Source organism: Tamandua tetradactyla, chromosome 16 (assembly GCF_023851605.1).
Source record: "Tamandua tetradactyla isolate mTamTet1 chromosome 16, mTamTet1.pri, whole genome shotgun sequence".
Taxonomy (NCBI): domain Eukaryota; kingdom Metazoa; phylum Chordata; class Mammalia; order Pilosa; family Myrmecophagidae; genus Tamandua; species Tamandua tetradactyla.
Genome location: NC_135342.1, coordinates 34,394,992 through 34,412,182, shown reverse-complemented (window position 1 = coordinate 34,412,182; position 17,191 = coordinate 34,394,992). Strand labels below are relative to the sequence as shown.

Sequence of the window (17,191 nt, the reverse complement as noted above, 5' to 3'; positions counted from 1 at the left end):
AAAGTGTTTTCTTTCTTCTTTGTTCACTTTTTGTTCCTCTTCTTTTCACTATGCAGCTGTGTCTACAAAGTACCCTGATCCTTTTAAAATGATGCCAAAAAATGAAAAGAAAAGCATTATTTCTCACTGAATCAAAGAAATCCTGTACTCTTTGGTAAAAGAAAAAGTAAGGCCTCCTTTCTGAGTAGGAGATCAGAATGACCCTGTGTTGCAGAGTGGATGAGGCTCGCTCAGTCCTTCCACGGTGCACCGAGACACAGCCTCAGTGGGTGTCCAGGGCAGAGAGCCTTGAAAAACCCGATCCCTTCTGCTCTCCTTATGGAGTTAGGTGCCCAAAAGAGAACAAATAAACCAACAATCCACAGACAGCTATGGCAAGCAGATCCGGGCAGGAAGAAGGCTGGCGGGGTTCCTGGGCTCTAGTGACACCACACCCCTTCCCCCACCCCAGTGCAAGCCCAAAGCAGTGGAGTCCCAGGGCCAACTTACAGCGCCAGTACCGTGACAGGGACAGAGCAGCCTCGCTCTCCTGGGGGGGTGGGAGGTGGGCAGGCCAGCTGACTGGGAGTGAAACGTCCCCCTCTCAGAACCTACATGTCTCTATTTTTCTAAAAATGACATTCCCCTTCCCCAAAGTTAACATCAGCACGATGAGATAAACCGACATCATGTGCCTCCTGACATGACACACTGAGAGAGATAAAACGCCCCTTCTGTGGCATTCCTACCCAAAATGCATAAGTGTGGTTAACCATGAGGAATCATCACACAGACTGACACTGAGGGCCTGGCAACGAAACAAAACAAAAATATCAATATCTTTGAAAGAAAAAGAAATACTCAGGAACTGTTCCAGATCAAAGGAAACTAAAAAGACTAACAACCAAAACCTTGTGTAATCCTGAATCTAAAAAGGAAAAGAAAAAATGCTATAAAAGATTATTGGTGTAATTAGCAACGTGTTTATAAGGACTGTGTAACTGGGTCATAGCAGTCCATCAATGTTAACCTTTCCAAGTGTGAAACGTACTGTATTACGTGAAAGAATGCTTGTTTCTGGGAAATATATGCTGAATTATTTAGCCATAAAGGGACACAATGTCTGTGACTCACTCTCAAAAGGTTCAGAAAAGCTAATAATAATATATTGTAGAGAGAGAGATTGATAAAACAAATGTTGCAAAGATGTTAACTGTTGGCCAGTCTTGAAGTATATGTCAGTGTTCTTGGTACTTTACTACAACTTTCTATAGGTGTAAAATTATTTCAAAATGAAAAAAAATTTTTAATTAAAAATTCATCCCACATATCCAATCTGTTTCTGAAAAAAAATGACTAGTTTTCAAGGGCACTAGGATAAAGTAAGTTACTCTGTCAGAGACATTATGGAGGAAGGAATTTCAGTCACTCACTACAGAAGCTCCACAGCCCAAGGGGGTGAGTGACCAGCCCCTCCCAGCCCTGCTCCCCGTCCATCACCATCTCCCCCTTCCCCAAAGGCTCCACACGGAGACTGTGGTCCCCCGAAGACACCCACCAGGGCTGCTGTGTGTCGAGGCTGCGAAGCAGGATTCTCCTCCCTCCCTCCAGACCCTGGCTAACTCACAGCGAAGTGAATACCTTTCCATTTAAGGTCTGAAAATGCTCTTCCACTGGGATCAAAACGTAGGACTCAAACTGACATGTTGACTGCACACTGCTTGACAGGCTTCCTTTGCAGGGTACTAAGACCTGTAAGAAACAATTAGGATGAACGCTAGAGAGATAAGTCATTTCCAACTTCGGCAGGACAGGATGTATTCAGAAAGTCCAGCTGGTCTGCTGGGGGGGCCTTCTGGTGGCAGTGCCTGCAGTCTCCTGCCACAATGGCAGCAGGTATCTGCCAGCTGAGTCAAGGTGGTGCTGCTGTGATGGAAGCAGATGCTCCCCATGCAAAAGTTCTTTGTCGCCTGCAGACACAGAGATGGGTGGGCTATTGCCACCCTCGCTGGGCCCCTTCCCACAGCTAACCCTAGGCACCAATTACAAGTGTCAACAGTTCAGAAATGACTTTAGATGAAGAGGGCATAATTTGAAAAAGACAGAAAAGTGAAATAAAAGATCACACATAATCCTACCACCCAAATGTTAAAGACTTGACACAGAAGATTGTTTCCTCTCAATCCTTTTTCCATTCTTTTTTTTCTTTCTCTTTAACCTAGCTGTGCTCATAATTTGGCAAGGATGCAGTAAGGGCCGCAGAAACACAGTTTCCTATCACAGGTTGTCCCTTTGATGGATAGGCCTCTGTGCCCAGGCTCTCTCTCTGTGACAGGCTCACTCTAAAACGTGCAGAACTGAGTTTTGGCCGGCATGTGGCAACCATGCTTCAGGTGGATCCCCACTTGGCCCAGGGAGCCACATTTTGAGAGGAATGGCTCAGACTCAAGTGTATGCAAAATGAAATGACCAAGCGGGTGAAAGCCTGCAGAGCCAGGTCTCCTGATGGCCCAGCACAGAGCTCAGGGGCAGATGGCCAGGGCTCTCCCCTCATGTCTTCAGCCCCTGCACGTGCAAAGTGGGGCAGTGAGGGGCCCCCACGCGAGACTGTGTGGAGGACGAAGCGAGACTGTGTGGAGGACGAAGAAAGATCACTTAGGCTGGCACTGCTCCAATAAGACTAGAGACCGTCCTTTTCCTTCCAATCTTGCCAAATTCAGAAAACACTCCACAGGTCCCCACGGGTTTGCCTCGTGGTCCAAAGAGAGCTGAGGGGCTGTCATGGGAAGAGGAACAAAAGCTCTCTGCCTTGGCAGTATTCACCCCAACATTAGATGACCACCAATTAGGACAGGGACAGCTGATTCCAGCAGAGGCAAGAAATTATACCACCCTGGGGGCCCTTCCAATCCTAAGAGCTAATGATTCAAAGGATAATATTACAAACTATCAAATTTCAGAAACTGATAAAGCTCCCTTCAGCTGCTGTGATTCCAATTGCTTGAAATCAGCATTGATTCAGGATGAAACATTTCTAAAAACGACTGCATCCCTGTGTGAGCTGACATCCCGATTCTAAACTATATACATCCGGTTTACTTTCAAACGTTCAGAAAAGTGATACCCACAACCGAGATTTAACAACTGCTAATAGTTTGCCATAATCCTGCATTCTTTAAATATAAGAAGAGGTTTGCTTAGCAATGTCATCTTAAGCAGGCTTCTGTAATACCGAGCAAGGGTTACTCTTTGTTGAACAGTATTATCTGCTGAGTTTATATAGATATTACCTCAGTAGATGCCTCTATAGGGTGTTTGTGCACTACCCAAACTTTAAAGAAGGAAACCGAGGCTCAAGGCTGTAAAGTAATGCCCAGATTTACACAGCCAGTCAGTTATTGAGCTATGATTAGAACCCCAGCAGCTTTCTGACTATTATCTACCCTCCCTGCTCCTGGATACCAGCACCTAGAAGCAGGGTCCAGGGCCTGGAAGCAGGGCCCAGTGCCAGGAAGGAGAACGCACAGCCTGGAAGAAAAGTCCAGGGCCCAGAAGCCCAACGTAGGGCCTGGAAGCAGAGCCCCACACCTAGAAGGGAGGCACAGCACCTGGAAGCCGTAGGATACAGCATGTGGCACCTGGAACCACGAGGAAACAGCTTCCTAGATGGATAGGGATATTTGGGCCCACATATATGGGGGACTTGAAAAGACCCGGAGGACCCTCCAACTTTTGCCTTAGGCTACTCTCTTTTGGATGCCTAAGTGCTGAAGGAGAGTACTCACCCAGGCCAATCTGCAATGTCTAGAAAAGGTGTCATTCCTCCCTCCTTTCCTCCCCCCTCCTCCTTCCTTTCTTTTATTTTATTAGGTTCCTGGCATCCAAGAAAATCTCTGACATCACACCAGCTGTATACAGCTTAAGGAACAGACCTGTTGGTACCTAAATTCCAGAGATAAGACATTAAAATATCAAAATATCAAGGATGCAACAAAAGATTACAAAACATATAAAGAAATAGGAAACGATGGCCTGTTAAAGGAGCAGGATAAGGAATTAGAAACCATCAATGAGGAGGACTATCCCTTGGACATACAAGACAAAGATTCAAAAAGTTAAAGCTAAACATGGACAAAAGTGACAATAAATCTGAAAAACATTAAATGAATGCAAAATAAAATATCGGTAAGGAGAAAGAAAACATGAAAAGGAACAAACAGAGCCGAAAACTGCAGTAAGAGAAATAAATATTCACTAGAGGGGTTCAACAGCAAATTGAAGCTGACAGAAGAAAGAATCAGTGAATTTGAAGACAACTGAACTTACTCCATTTGAGGAGCAGAATGAAAAAAGGTAAACAGAGCCTAAGGAATGCGTGGCACATTATCAGGTGTACCAACATGCGCACTGTGGGTACCCAAAAGGAGAAGAAAGAGAGAAATGGGCAGAGGGAATATTCAAAGAAATATTAGTTAAAAACTTCCCAAATTTAACAGAAGACATGGATATATACACCCAAGACATTCAGTTTTTCCAAAGAGGAAAAACCCAAATAGACCCAATGCCATGACAAAGAATAATCAAACTGCCAAAGATAAAGAGAGATATCTGAAAACCACAAGAGGAAAGCAAAGTGTCACATACAAGACAGGCTCAATAAAACTGCTAATTTCTCACTGGGAACCATGGAGGCAAAAAAAACGGTGAGATGACATATTTAAAGTGCTGAAAGCAAAATATAGCCACCCTAACAAATCTATTCCCTCCAAACTGCCTCTCAAAAGTGAGGGAGGCGGCAGGTGTTGCAGGGCAGCAACCGTGGCTCTGCCTACGCCGTGGCTGTGGGCCTCAACGAGGGCCATAAGGTGGCTGAGGACGCGAGCCAGCCGAGGCACAGTCGCCGCAGTGGGCGCCTCACCAAGCACACCCGCTTGTAAACAGCATATAGCTGGATCACACTCGGCATATAGTTGAATCGTGCTCACCAAGCACACACCGCAGGGGCTTCACCCAGCACACATGCTCGTGGGGGACATGATCCGGGAGGTGTGTCCGCTATGAGCAGCAGGCCATGGAGTTGCTCAAGGTCTCCAAGGACAAGCAGGCCTTCAAGTTCATCCAGAAAAGGGTGGGGACACACATCCGTGCCAAGAGGAAGAGGGAGGAGCTGAGCAACGTCTTGGTTGCCTTGAGGAAAGCGGCCACCAAGGAAGATTAACTACCACACTGACACAAGAAGAAAGAGAAGACTACAACAAGCCAATGGCAAGTAGAGACTGAATCAATAATCAAAAGCCTCCCAACAGGGCAGGCCATGGTGGCTCAGCAGGCAGAGGTCTCCCTGCCATGCTGGAAACCCGGGTTCGATTCCCGGCGCCTGCCCATGGGGGAAAAAAAATGCCTCCCAACAAAGAAAGGAACAAGAACAGAAGGCTGAATTTTACCAACTATTCAAAAAATTAACACCACTCCTGCTCAACCCCTTCCAAAAATCCAAGAGGAGGGAACACTTCCTAATTCATTCTATGAAGCCACCAAAACTCTAATGCCGAAGCTAGACAAAGATATCACAAGTAAAGAAAATTATAAGCCAGTATCTCTATGAACACAGATGCAAAAATCCTCAACAAAATACAAGCAAACAGAATCCAGTTGCACATCAAAAAGATTATACAATATGATTATGTGCAATTTATCCTAGGGATGCAAGGGTGGTTCGACATAAGCAAATAAATCAATGACAAACACCACATTAACAGAACAAAACAAACAAACAAACACAATCTTCTCAGTTGACTCAGAAAAGGCATATGACAAAATCCAGCACCTTTACTGGTAGAATCACTTAGAAAAGTAGGAATTTAGAAGGGGGCTTTCTCAACATGATAAAGGGCATGTATGAAAACCACAGCCAACATCATACTTAATGATAAAAGACTGAAAGCTTTCCCCTTGTTGTGCGTCACTGAACCAGCAACAGAACTTGCCCCAAAAGAAGAAATAGGAAATGTAGAGCTGTGTTCCAGTAGCCATGTTTCTTGAAGATGATTGTATAATGATATAGCTTCCACAATGTGACTGTGTAATTGTGAGAACCTTGTGTCGGAAGCTCCTTTTATCTACCTTATCAACAGACGAGTAAAACATACAGCATAAAAAAAAAATAATAGGGGGAACAAAGGTTAAAATAAATTTAGTAGATTGAAATGCTAGTGATCAATGAAAGGGACAGGTGAGGGGTATGGTATGCATGAATTTTTTGTTGTTGTCTTTTTATTTCTTTTTCTGAATTGATACAAATGTTCTAAGAAATGATCATGCTGATGAATATGCAACTATGTGATGATATCGTGAATTACTGATTCTATACATGGAACGGAATGATCATGTTAAGAATGTGTTTGTCTGTTGTTATTTTTTTTTTTAATTTAAAAATTAATTAAAAATAAATAAGGAAAATCAGTAAAAAAAAAGAAGAAGAAATAGGGAAAGACTTAGCTGGAATTGCTCCAAATTGTCCTACAATGGGACTGGTTGTGATTCCAAAGACAGAGACGCTGAACGCCAGGTGATCAGTCCAAAAGCATTTATTATCGGAATTTACTCCCAGAGCTGCAGCTACCTTGTGATGGACAGTGGGATGGCAAGGAGTTCACTTGAGTATGTTCCTGCCTGTGGCAACCGCTCCACACAGTTATATATTGAAGGACAAAGGTGGTTAAGTGTCACCTGCATGCAAGTATTGGAAAAACAGTTTAGATTGTGCTGTTTTCCCTAAAACAAGATGTGCTTGGGGGTGGGCTGTGCTCAAGGTTATAGCAGCCAAAGTACCACATGCTTTCAGGGTTAAACGGGAGGGTTGTCTGAGGAAAAGGGCAGAGGCGGCAAGGTCAATCCTCCATCAGGTAGGAGATGCTCTATTATCAACAATCCATCTCCTGCCCTAACCCTACAATCTCACAGGGCCTTTTCCACAAGAGTCCTTGGGCCATGGGTGGGGCAGGGGTATACTTTGTCAAACTGTTTTTCCCATTTTTAAGGAGCATTGGTGATAAAACCCACTGCACAATATATCCAAATGCAAAGACTAAGTCCAATTGCCACAGCACCTAGAAGGCTCATCAAAAGTGATTTCCATCAGCTACCCCACCCTGGTGATCTGTCACCATTAGTTATCACCAATCTGAACTAGGAGTTGCAACTGTTTTTGCAAATGAGATAAGGATTTATTCACTTTGGCTTTTTTATCTGGAATGTAGACAGGGCACTCGTTTTCAAAAAGGCACTTGTTCCCCCTGGTGCTAAGGTTAGAATATCAAGGGTTATGTGGTTTTGTAGCACCAATCTGCACATAGCTACAGTTTTTTTAATTTAGTGCAGTGAGGCCATTTAGAATCACTGAGGGCCATGGTTACAAATATTTGGAAGGATTTTACCTTGAGCATGTCAATATCACCTCCTTGGGGAACAAAGACAAAATCAAATAATCTCACCAAGAGAACAGAGACTTGTTCTTCCACCTCCCTCTCTAAATAGGTTCATTGAAGGAACTGGGATTATATCTAATATCCTAGAGTACATCCACAGGAAGCCAAGAGTATCTGTACCCTTCCACCCAGGGGGTAGCTACAAACACGTCTGTGCCACATACCCACTGTGTGCCAACAAAAGAAATCATCTAACAGATGCTGGGGCATCAGCACATCAGTAGGAAACCAGTTACTGCTAGTTAGGACAATGGCAGAGAGCATTTTTCAGGAGACACAGAGCCTAGATAGCTAGTATAAATTGGCTCATGATCTTTTGCGTGGTTTCTTCGTTCCCAACACTAGGAGGCAGGTTATGATAGCATCCTGTAGTAGGGGTTAAACAAATAAATTCACCCCATAATTGGGCACAAGACCCTCACTGGAGGAAGATGGTATCCTTTGAGGCATTATCCTTTTCTATCTGAGGTTTTACTGGAAAAGGTGAGGTGGTAGCCTGGGGCATTTAGCTCCACTTCCCCCAACTTCCATGAGTTGATAATATTGCCTATAATATTGGTAGGGTTCAAGGTTGACACTGTTTTCTGTTGTTCGCAGATCCTGGTACTGGACAGCCTTCCAATTGCGACATCAAAGCAAATCAACGCACCAGGGGGCACTTCCATAGCTGCTCAAAGATGTGAGGCCACAAACCAAACCGCTGGATGGGTTAAATGAATCTACCTTGTGGTGAGCCCAGGTTAAAAACATACTTTCAGTGATGTTCCAAGCACTAGTATAAGTAGTTAACCATAAAAGACAGCCATAAGCTAGTAGTGAAAGATAACTTGTTAGGAACACAGATTGGGCTATCTCACCCTTCTACTAATATGAGACTAGTGTTGGTTTCTCCTTCAGCAATGACCTCTGTTGCAGCAAGGGATCGCCTTGGCAGACTATATCATACCTTCCATATCACCACTGGAGGGGCTGCTCCCTCTATGTTAATAGTGTTAACAGTAATCCGGCACACTGTTGATACAGTATTGGACACTCGCCTGCCCATTGCCACCATGTCTCTCCAGGTCCTCTATGTCCCAGGAACGTAAGTTTAGGATGTCAGCAGTCTCCTGTCTTACCAGCAAGTGGATCATGATCCATGCCTTAGGAACTGTGCACTGCAGACCCTAAGGTATTATTCCCCTACCTGGGGTAATAGGGAGAAGAGTTTGTAGTGTTATTCCATCTCAGATGGCATTTCGTACAAGACTCCAAGAATCCTCTGTCCAGTTTCATATTTGCACAGCTTGTGTAGAGGCTGGCTTACTTCCCTTGGTGGGCACTTCATTAAGGTTTCTGAAGGCCTCTGGTAGGACTATTGCCCATTGCCCATCTTAGAGATGTCCATCCAGTGAGGAGTTTGATCTGTTCTTCAAGTAGATCATTTTTTCTTTTTATCAGACTGGCCCCTTGAGGGTTATAAGTCAATAAAGATGTCATGCTATCCCCTTCTTTTCTGTTCAATCCTGTATTAGAATGCCAGATAACGGGGAACATATATTGTTTGTAGACCTTGCAGTCCTGTAAGAGTGGATGTCTGGCTGGTGTGTCTGCAGGGGAATGTTTGTACGAGAAATGTCTTCACAGTAAGTGCATAGCAATACTCTCAGCACCCTGGAAGAGGTGGTATATATCCACCTGCCAGAAGTCTGAATCTTTAGGTTTTTGTTTTGCTATGTTTCATATGGCCTGATGCCCTGGGCAGAAATTTGGATCACACTTGAAATTAAAGGGCTGGCATCACCCCTGGCTTTAGAAGACTGTATGTACTGGCATAATGCTGACAGCTAGCCCAGCTCCAGCCCAGTCTTGGTGTTCAGCCCCCAGAAGATAAAATAGTCAGTGAAGCAACTGGGGGCTGAGCCCCTCCACCACCAGAGTTCGTGGCGCCAATGCTGAGAAAGCTGGGCAGGCAGAGTGGTATGGAAGTACATCTGGGCACCTGCCTTCAGGTTACCCTTCCCATCCTCCCCTCTACTGCCCTGTCCTGGTTCCTGAGGCCAAAGTAGCTGCCCAGACTAAAGGAGTGGGGGTGTGGGAGGGGGGTTGCCTCCTAGGTGTCTTCCCCTACAAAATCTGGAGAAGAGTAGAAGTTACTGAGGAGAGCCCCCACTACAGACCCCTGCTCCTGCTGTGACATAGTCTGTTTTATCTTATTCTCTATAAGGAGATGAGCATGCAGAGGCATTTCCCATTCCTCACCCTCTGAGCTGATTATCTTGAACGACTCATCGGACTCACTTACTTTGATTTTCTAAAGGATTCCTTGTCTCTGCATCCCAATCAGAAGCCTTTACACAGACAACATGATCCCATATTTAGAAAGTCCTAACAATCTACAACAAAGGGACTAGAGTTAATAACTGAATTCAGAGAAGTGCCAGGGCACAAGGTCTATATGCAAAAAGTAGCAGTTTATTCTATACACCAGCAATGAACAATCCAAAAAGAAAACTGAGAAAATAATTCCATTTACAATAGCAACTGAAAGAATAAGATACCTAGGAATAAATTTGACCAAAGATGTAAAGGACTTGTGGGCAGAAAACTACAAATCATTACTAAAAGATATTAAAAAATTTCAAATAAAAATTCATATAGAAAACAAGGAACCCTCGATAGCAAAACCTCCTTGAAAAGAACAATGTTGGACGACCCATGCGTCACAATTTCAAAATGTATTACAAACCTACAATAATCAAAACAATGCCGTACTAGCACAAGGACGGATATAAAGGCCAATGGAGTGGAACTGAGAGTGCAGAAATAAACCCACCCAGCCAAGGCCCATTGATTTTTTGACAAGAAAACCAAATCCACTCAATAGGGATAGAACAGTCTCTTAACAAATGGTGCTGGGAAAACTGGCTATTCAATACAAAAGAATGAAAGTGGACCTTCATACCATTTACAAAAATTAAATCAAAATGGATTTAAAAACTAAATACAGGGCAGGCCACTGTGGCTCAGCAGGTAGAGTTCTCGCCTGCCATGCGGGAGACCTGAGTTTGATTCCTGGTGCCTGCCCATGAAAAAAAAAACTAAACTAAACTAAATATAAGAACTAAAACTATAAAACTCCTAAAAGAAAATATAATTTCTTCAGGACTTTGTATTAGGCAATGGATTCTCAGACTTTACACCAGAAGCACAAGCAACAAAAGAAAAAAAACAGATCAATAGGATTTCATCAAAACATAAAACTTTTGTGCATCAAAGAATATTATCAACACAAGTTACCAGAGACAGGGGAGGAGGGAGAAAGGGGAGTCAATACATAACAAGGGTAACACAATACTGTGAGTGAAATGAACTCCACTGAATTGTATGCTTGGGAGTGGTTGAGATGGGAGCATTTACATTGTATTTATGTCTCTACATATTTAAAAATGAAAAGTGACTAAAGACACACTATAATTAAAGGTAATACATGATCTAATCATGGAGGAGAAAACGCCAAAAAGGACATTACTGGGACATGAAAAAGCTGGAATATAGACTGTAAGCTTTATATCAATGCTAAATTTCTTGAACTTGATAACTGTATTTATGGTAGTTAACCAAAGTGAATATTCTTATTCTTAGGAAACATACATGGAAGTATGAAATGTTCAAGGAGCATGATGTATACAACCTATACTCAAATGCTTAAAAAAAAAATACACAGAATTCTACCACTGAACTACCCATGCACCTACAAAGCATTTTCATGACAAATATGCCATTTCTGTAATCATCATGCCATTAGCAGTCTGGATAAACCAAGAACTGTCACAGACCCAAGGGAAGAGAACAGGTCTCAGAGGAACTTACCTGTGTTTCTTGACTTTAGGCAAGATGGGAGGTTGAACGTGAAAGCAGTTTGGCATGTAAAAATGAGGGGAGCAATATTTCTTAATAATGTGAGTTAATGAATGAGCTTTTCCCCTCATCTCTGAGGGTTTGAACTGGGAACCAGAAACCACGTAAGCATTTGTCAACAATGGATGAGTAAACAGATTATCACATGTCCATAATACGGAAGATTCTTCTCAAATGTATTTTTTCAATGACCCTTTAAAATACACAGAAAATTACAAGGAAAATTATAATAGCACACCACACAATAAAAAATACAGTCTACTGATAATATTTCCACATTTTTAGTTTGTTCATATATATTTACCTGTAAGTGTATATATATACATCCATAAAATTGTTTTATTAAAAATAAATTCTATGTAATCTTAGAAGCTCTAGGACATTCATCTTTCTACACAGTCTTCTCCTTTCTTTTCAAGAGATAATTTCTAAAAATATGTTATGGTATATGAAGTGCATATGGGTTAGCCTTGAAACAATAAAAATATCTTTGAGACATGAACAAGTAAATAAATAAATAATAGAGATAGAAGAGACAGATAGATAGATAGAATGATACAACAAATGTGGCAAAACGTTAAAAGTTGGTGGATCTGGACATCTGGGTGGGAGGTATGTTGGAGTTCTCTGTATGGGTTTAGTTTCATTTCTGCAACTGTACTGTACATTTGAAATGATTTCATATTTAAGAAAAAGTGAGAGAACTATTAAATTTACCATCAGGGAATCCCCTGATACTATGTCAGACTTTAGGGACACCCAAATCAATAGGACAAGCCCTTGATCTTGAGGCTTACTCTTGTGAAGCTTATGTAGGTAGCAGAGAAATTCAGCCTACCTATAAGTATGCCTAAGGGTTACTTCTGCAGGACCTCTTTTGTTTCTCAGATGTGGTCTCACTCTCTCGAATTTCTGCAAGTGAAATTATTGCCCTCCCCCCTACACGGGACATGACATCAGGGGTGAAAGTTTCCCTGCTGGCAGGGTAGATGAGTACTGGGAATGAGTCTGGCCCTGGTACTGTGGGATCAACAATTCCATCCTGACCAAAAAGGAGGAAAGAAGTATAACTAATAAAGTATCTGTGGCAGAGAGAGTTCAAATAGAGTCGAGAAGCTACTCTGGAGGTTGCTCTTACACAAGCTTCAGTTGGACATTGCTACCTATCATAACTTGCTAAACCCCAACCAGACTCATTCCAGCCAATCCTAAAGAGGACACTATATAAGATTCTGTACTAGAGTAACTTCTCAGAAACCTACAACCTCCAGATGGGTCCCTGGTCCAGATAAGTCCTGAAACCTAAAAGGTCCAGCCTCTCTACAACATCAGATAGTTCCATCTCCCTACCCCATATTACTGACAGCCCCTTTCAACATGAAAAAGTTAGAATGGCCACAACTCAAATACCCCAAAGACAGGGATAGAAAGATCAAAGATAATGGCGGAGTTATACAGAGAAAATAGGATTTAATAAATGAACATGATTGCTAAATCATTAAATTGATATCTTTTAGTGTCCAGTATCTTAGAGCAGCTAGAAGTAAACACCTAAAATTGTGGAATTGTAACCCACGCGGAACTCTGAAATCTGTTCTACAACTAACTGTGCTGCGCTTTGAAATTTATTGCTTTTTTTGTACCTATGTTTTTTTCATAAAAAAAGAAAGAAAAAAAGTCGATTGTAGTGTTAAAAAAATATTTATTCCTTCTAGCCTCCTATATTCTGAAGCAGCTAGAAGGAAAAATATCAGAGGACTATATGATAGCCCATGACAAACTCTGGGATCTATCCTGTAAGGACTTGCTGAAGAGTACTTTGAAAACTATTGCTTTTTTTCTTTCTTTGCTTCGCATATATGTTACATTATACAATAAAAAAGGTTAAGAAAAAAAAAGAAAAAGTGAGAACATGGAACAAGATTCCTGGGGATGAGCCAGGACCCGGCATCATGGGATTAAGAAAGTCTCTTGACCAAAAAAGGGAAGAAAGAACTGAGACAAAATAAAGTTTTAATGACAAGAAACTTCAGAGTCGAGAGGTCATCCTGGAAGTTTTTCTTATGCAGTATAAAGTAATCTCTTTTTTTGTTTATGGTGTATGGGAGTGGCTGGAGGGTAGTACCTGAAACCATTTAACTTATTCTAGCAGACTTGATTCTTGAAGATGATTGTATAACTATATAGCATTTACAATGTGACTGTGTAATTGTGAAAACTTCGTGGCTGATGCTCCTTTTATTCATGGTATGGAAAGATGAGTGAAAAAATAAGGACAAAAATAATTATATAATAGGGGTGAGGATAAGGGGTAAAAATAAATTGGGTAGACTGCAACACTAGCGGTCAGTGAGAGGGAGGGATAAGGGGTATGGGATATATGCTTTTTTCCTTTATTTTTCTGGAGTAATATAAATGTTCTAAAAATGATCATGGTGATGAATACACACTATGTGATGATTAAAAAAACAATGTGGTGATGAACTACATGATGATACTGTTAACTTTGACTCTGGACGAATTGTATGCTGTGTGAATACATCTCAACAAAATTGCATTTAAAAGAGGAATAAATTAAAAATATCTGTGATAAAAAATTTTTTTTAATTAAAAAAAAGAGAAAGTAAGAAACCACCTCAAATCTCATAGTTGACCTCACAGTCCAGTGGACATGGAGAGAAGATCCTAAAGGCCTGGAGATCAGCCACAGGCAAGGGGTACAAAGGGGTAGGACATGAAGCTGAGAATTCCTAGGAGGTGTTTAATGCCTGAACCCAGAGAGGAAAAGAAATGGTCCCACTCCAGCTGTTTGGATCAGTCATGCAGGGTCCCGAACCAGGGCCACCACTGGAGGCTCTGGTGAGACCAGGAACTTCTGAGGCACTTCAGAGAACTCCACTCCAAATGCAATTATATTCTCTTTACTTGTTTGCATAGACCCTCTCCTCTCCCTAACTTGAATAAGCACTCCAGGAGGTCTGGGAACAGTGCATACTGCTCGACATACATTAGGTGTCCAATCAATGCTTGTTGAAAAGGGGACTGCTGAGGACTGAATCATGCCTACCACTAAAGGTATGTTCAGGTCCAACCCTGGTCCTGGCGGTGTGAACCCATTTGTAAATCAGCCCTTTGAAGATGTTACTAGTTAAAATGTCCCCAAACTGAATGAGGGTCGGCCTTAATCAAGCAGAGGAAATTGAACATGGAAAGAGAAGCCACAAGAAGCACCCAGAAGCTAGAAGTCAACAGAGCTGGAAGAGAAAGCAAAAGATGTTACCATGTATACTGTCAAGTGACAGAAAAGTCGAGGGCCAAGGATCACAGGCAACCAGCCCCAGAAAGCCATGTCTTTGGGGAGAAAGCATCAACTGGGTGATACCGTAATTACGGACTTCTCCTAGCTTCAAAACTGTGAGCCAATAAACTTCCATTATTTAAGCCAATCCATTATATGGTATTTGTTTTAGGAGCTACGAAACTACAGCAGGGACCCTCCAATTTCAGGGACTCTCAACTTTTAGGCAGACACAAAAAGGGGCTCTGGTTCATCCCCTGCAAGGGAGAGATCGGCCCCTGCCACTCAGAGCGTTTCATAGCAAGGAGATGCCAGCAGGCAGGTGCCCTGTGCTGAGACAGGATGAGGAAGCAGCAACACTGAAGAGAGGTGGAGCAACCAGGAGGCTATCTATGGAAGTAGGATCACACTTCTCCACGGCTCTCCCTAGAGGGAAATCCAGGCTATTTCTGGAATAGACATCACAGAATTTTAACAGCCTATATGGAAAATGCAAAGTTTACTTACCATGTAGGCCACAAATTGGGGCCCACTTATTTCAAAGCTTAACAATAAAACTTTGTTAGCATTTCTATAAAGAATTGTTTTTTAAAAAAACAATAGTTAAAGAAAATAGAATAAAAAAACAAAATAGCATTAATAATACCTACTGCGGGGCGGCTTCCTGACTCCTTAGGCACCGGCCTCCTCCCGGGAAACCCATGCCGACTTCTCTCCTAACAGTCATTCCTCTCTCTGCTTGTTCCTGGAATTCCTTGAAGCAATGCCCTGTTCCCCATTCACCATGTCATCCTGGTAACCCATGACAGTGCCTGGAACACAGATGCTCCATAAATGCTTGTTGGTTGAACCTATACTACATGAATCTGAGAAATGGAACACGGACCTCAGTACCCTTAGCTGGGCTGTGCAGGTACTTGCTTGAAACATGGCAATATGTCTCAGTAACATGGAAGACGTATTGCCATGCATGATGATTAGGCTTCCCAGGCTACCCCACATCAGCCATAACTAAAGGACTGCAATAAAAGGACCAAATAATCTTCTTTTGTAAATTTTTCTTTTCATATAAGCAAATGGACTCGCCCCATAGTCCACCTGGGAAATGAGGTCAACTTTCCCTCTTCAGTCTCTTGGCTACAATCCCCAGGGATGCAGGCTGCCCAACCCCATGCTGAAGGAGTCACAGATGCATAATCAACCGAAGGTTTTAAGAACCAGGGTGACATGAAAAGCAGTTTGGGGTGTCACAAGGACTCTGTGATTGGCATTTGGAAGAGTATGAGGAGAAAGAGCATCCACCACCAAGAGAACAGCTGATGGCGGGAAGGAAAAGTCTGCCTGAGCGTGGAGACGTCCTCATGAAAGGAAGGCTCAGGAAGGAAGCCGAATTTAAGGAGTGGGTGGGGCAAGGTACAGGGAGCCATCAAGCTGCACCCTCAGCTGCCACACATGCCATGGTGGCAGATCACCCAAAGATAAGGCAGTCCAAGCACCTCCCAGCTGTGGGGAGGGATGTGAGGGGCACTCAATCCTGGGGAAAGCACATTTTTAAAAAAGTGGTGATTTCACATTTTTTAGAGTTCAAGAAGGACTGTGGTGTCCAGAAGAGATTCAAGAGTGGCCATACTGGCCCAACAGCCAAATCCCATGGACAGAAATTAGGTATGTAACTGACCTGTTGTGGACATGCAGTGGTGTCAGAAAGGACAGCTGCTCTTCTAGAAGCAATCGGAATGTCCTATTTTTTCATTCAACCAACATGGATGGAGCTAATACAAACTGAACGGAGATGAACCAGTGGCTGAGTCACACCTCTTCCCCCATCCCACGCCTAACAGGAGGCAGGAGCTAGCCATAAACATCTGACAGGAACAAGCACATGGCAGTGACAGGCGGCTCCTCCCACTGCTGACTTCTGCTGAGAAGCTGACATTATGGATTCTTGAGTCCACAGACAGCATAGTCTGACTGAACGAGACCAAGGAAGATCAGAAATTCAGTGCTGTCAAATGTGGGTCCACAGCAGTTCCTTGTGGAGCTGTGGCTCTCAGTAAGGGCCTGGGGTACTGTTGGGACCTCAGGATGTTACAGCTTAAGAAGATGCTTTCTTTCTTCAAAGTACTCAAAGAAAAGGTGACCAAGATGGCAAAGTTCTCGCATAAAATTCCCCTTTTGCTAAAGTGAGCTCCAGTGGAACTCCATTGCTGCAGCATAAAAAGCACTACTGGGTGACATGACCTGTGCTAAATGTTGGCAATGCAATGGTGAACCAGGCAGACAGCATTCCACTCTTGGGAAGAAACAGTATTTCACAGCGTGACAGATTTTAAAAAGCAAGATAAAATTACATATAATATGCTCTTATCTATACAGTGTTTGTTTGTTTTTAATCACAAAATAAAGATGAAAAGAGGTTAGGTCCTGCCTGCTACACGATTGCTTTGTATCTTACAATTCTTCTTTGTGACACTTATCCTGGCTGCAACTGATACATATCTGCCCAAGTGTGTAATCATTCCCCAAC

At 42.7% G+C, this 17,191-nt stretch overlaps 1 protein-coding gene across 4 annotated transcripts in view; it reads right to left on the bottom strand.

The window, feature by feature from the left end:
* ANKRD27 (ankyrin repeat domain 27) overlaps positions 1-17,191 on the bottom strand; it is a 68,521-nt gene that overhangs the window by 34,566 nt on the left and 16,764 nt on the right. For all 4 annotated transcript variants that reach the window (XR_013163510.1, XM_077132269.1, XM_077132267.1 and 1 more), the window contains exon 3: positions 1,621-1,731. Coding sequence is in view for 3 of the 4 variants with exons in the window: in XM_077132269.1 (XP_076988384.1) it covers positions 1,621-1,731 (111 nt within the window). In the remaining variant the exon portion in view is untranslated. The remainder of the gene's footprint in view (positions 1-1,620; positions 1,732-17,191) is intronic.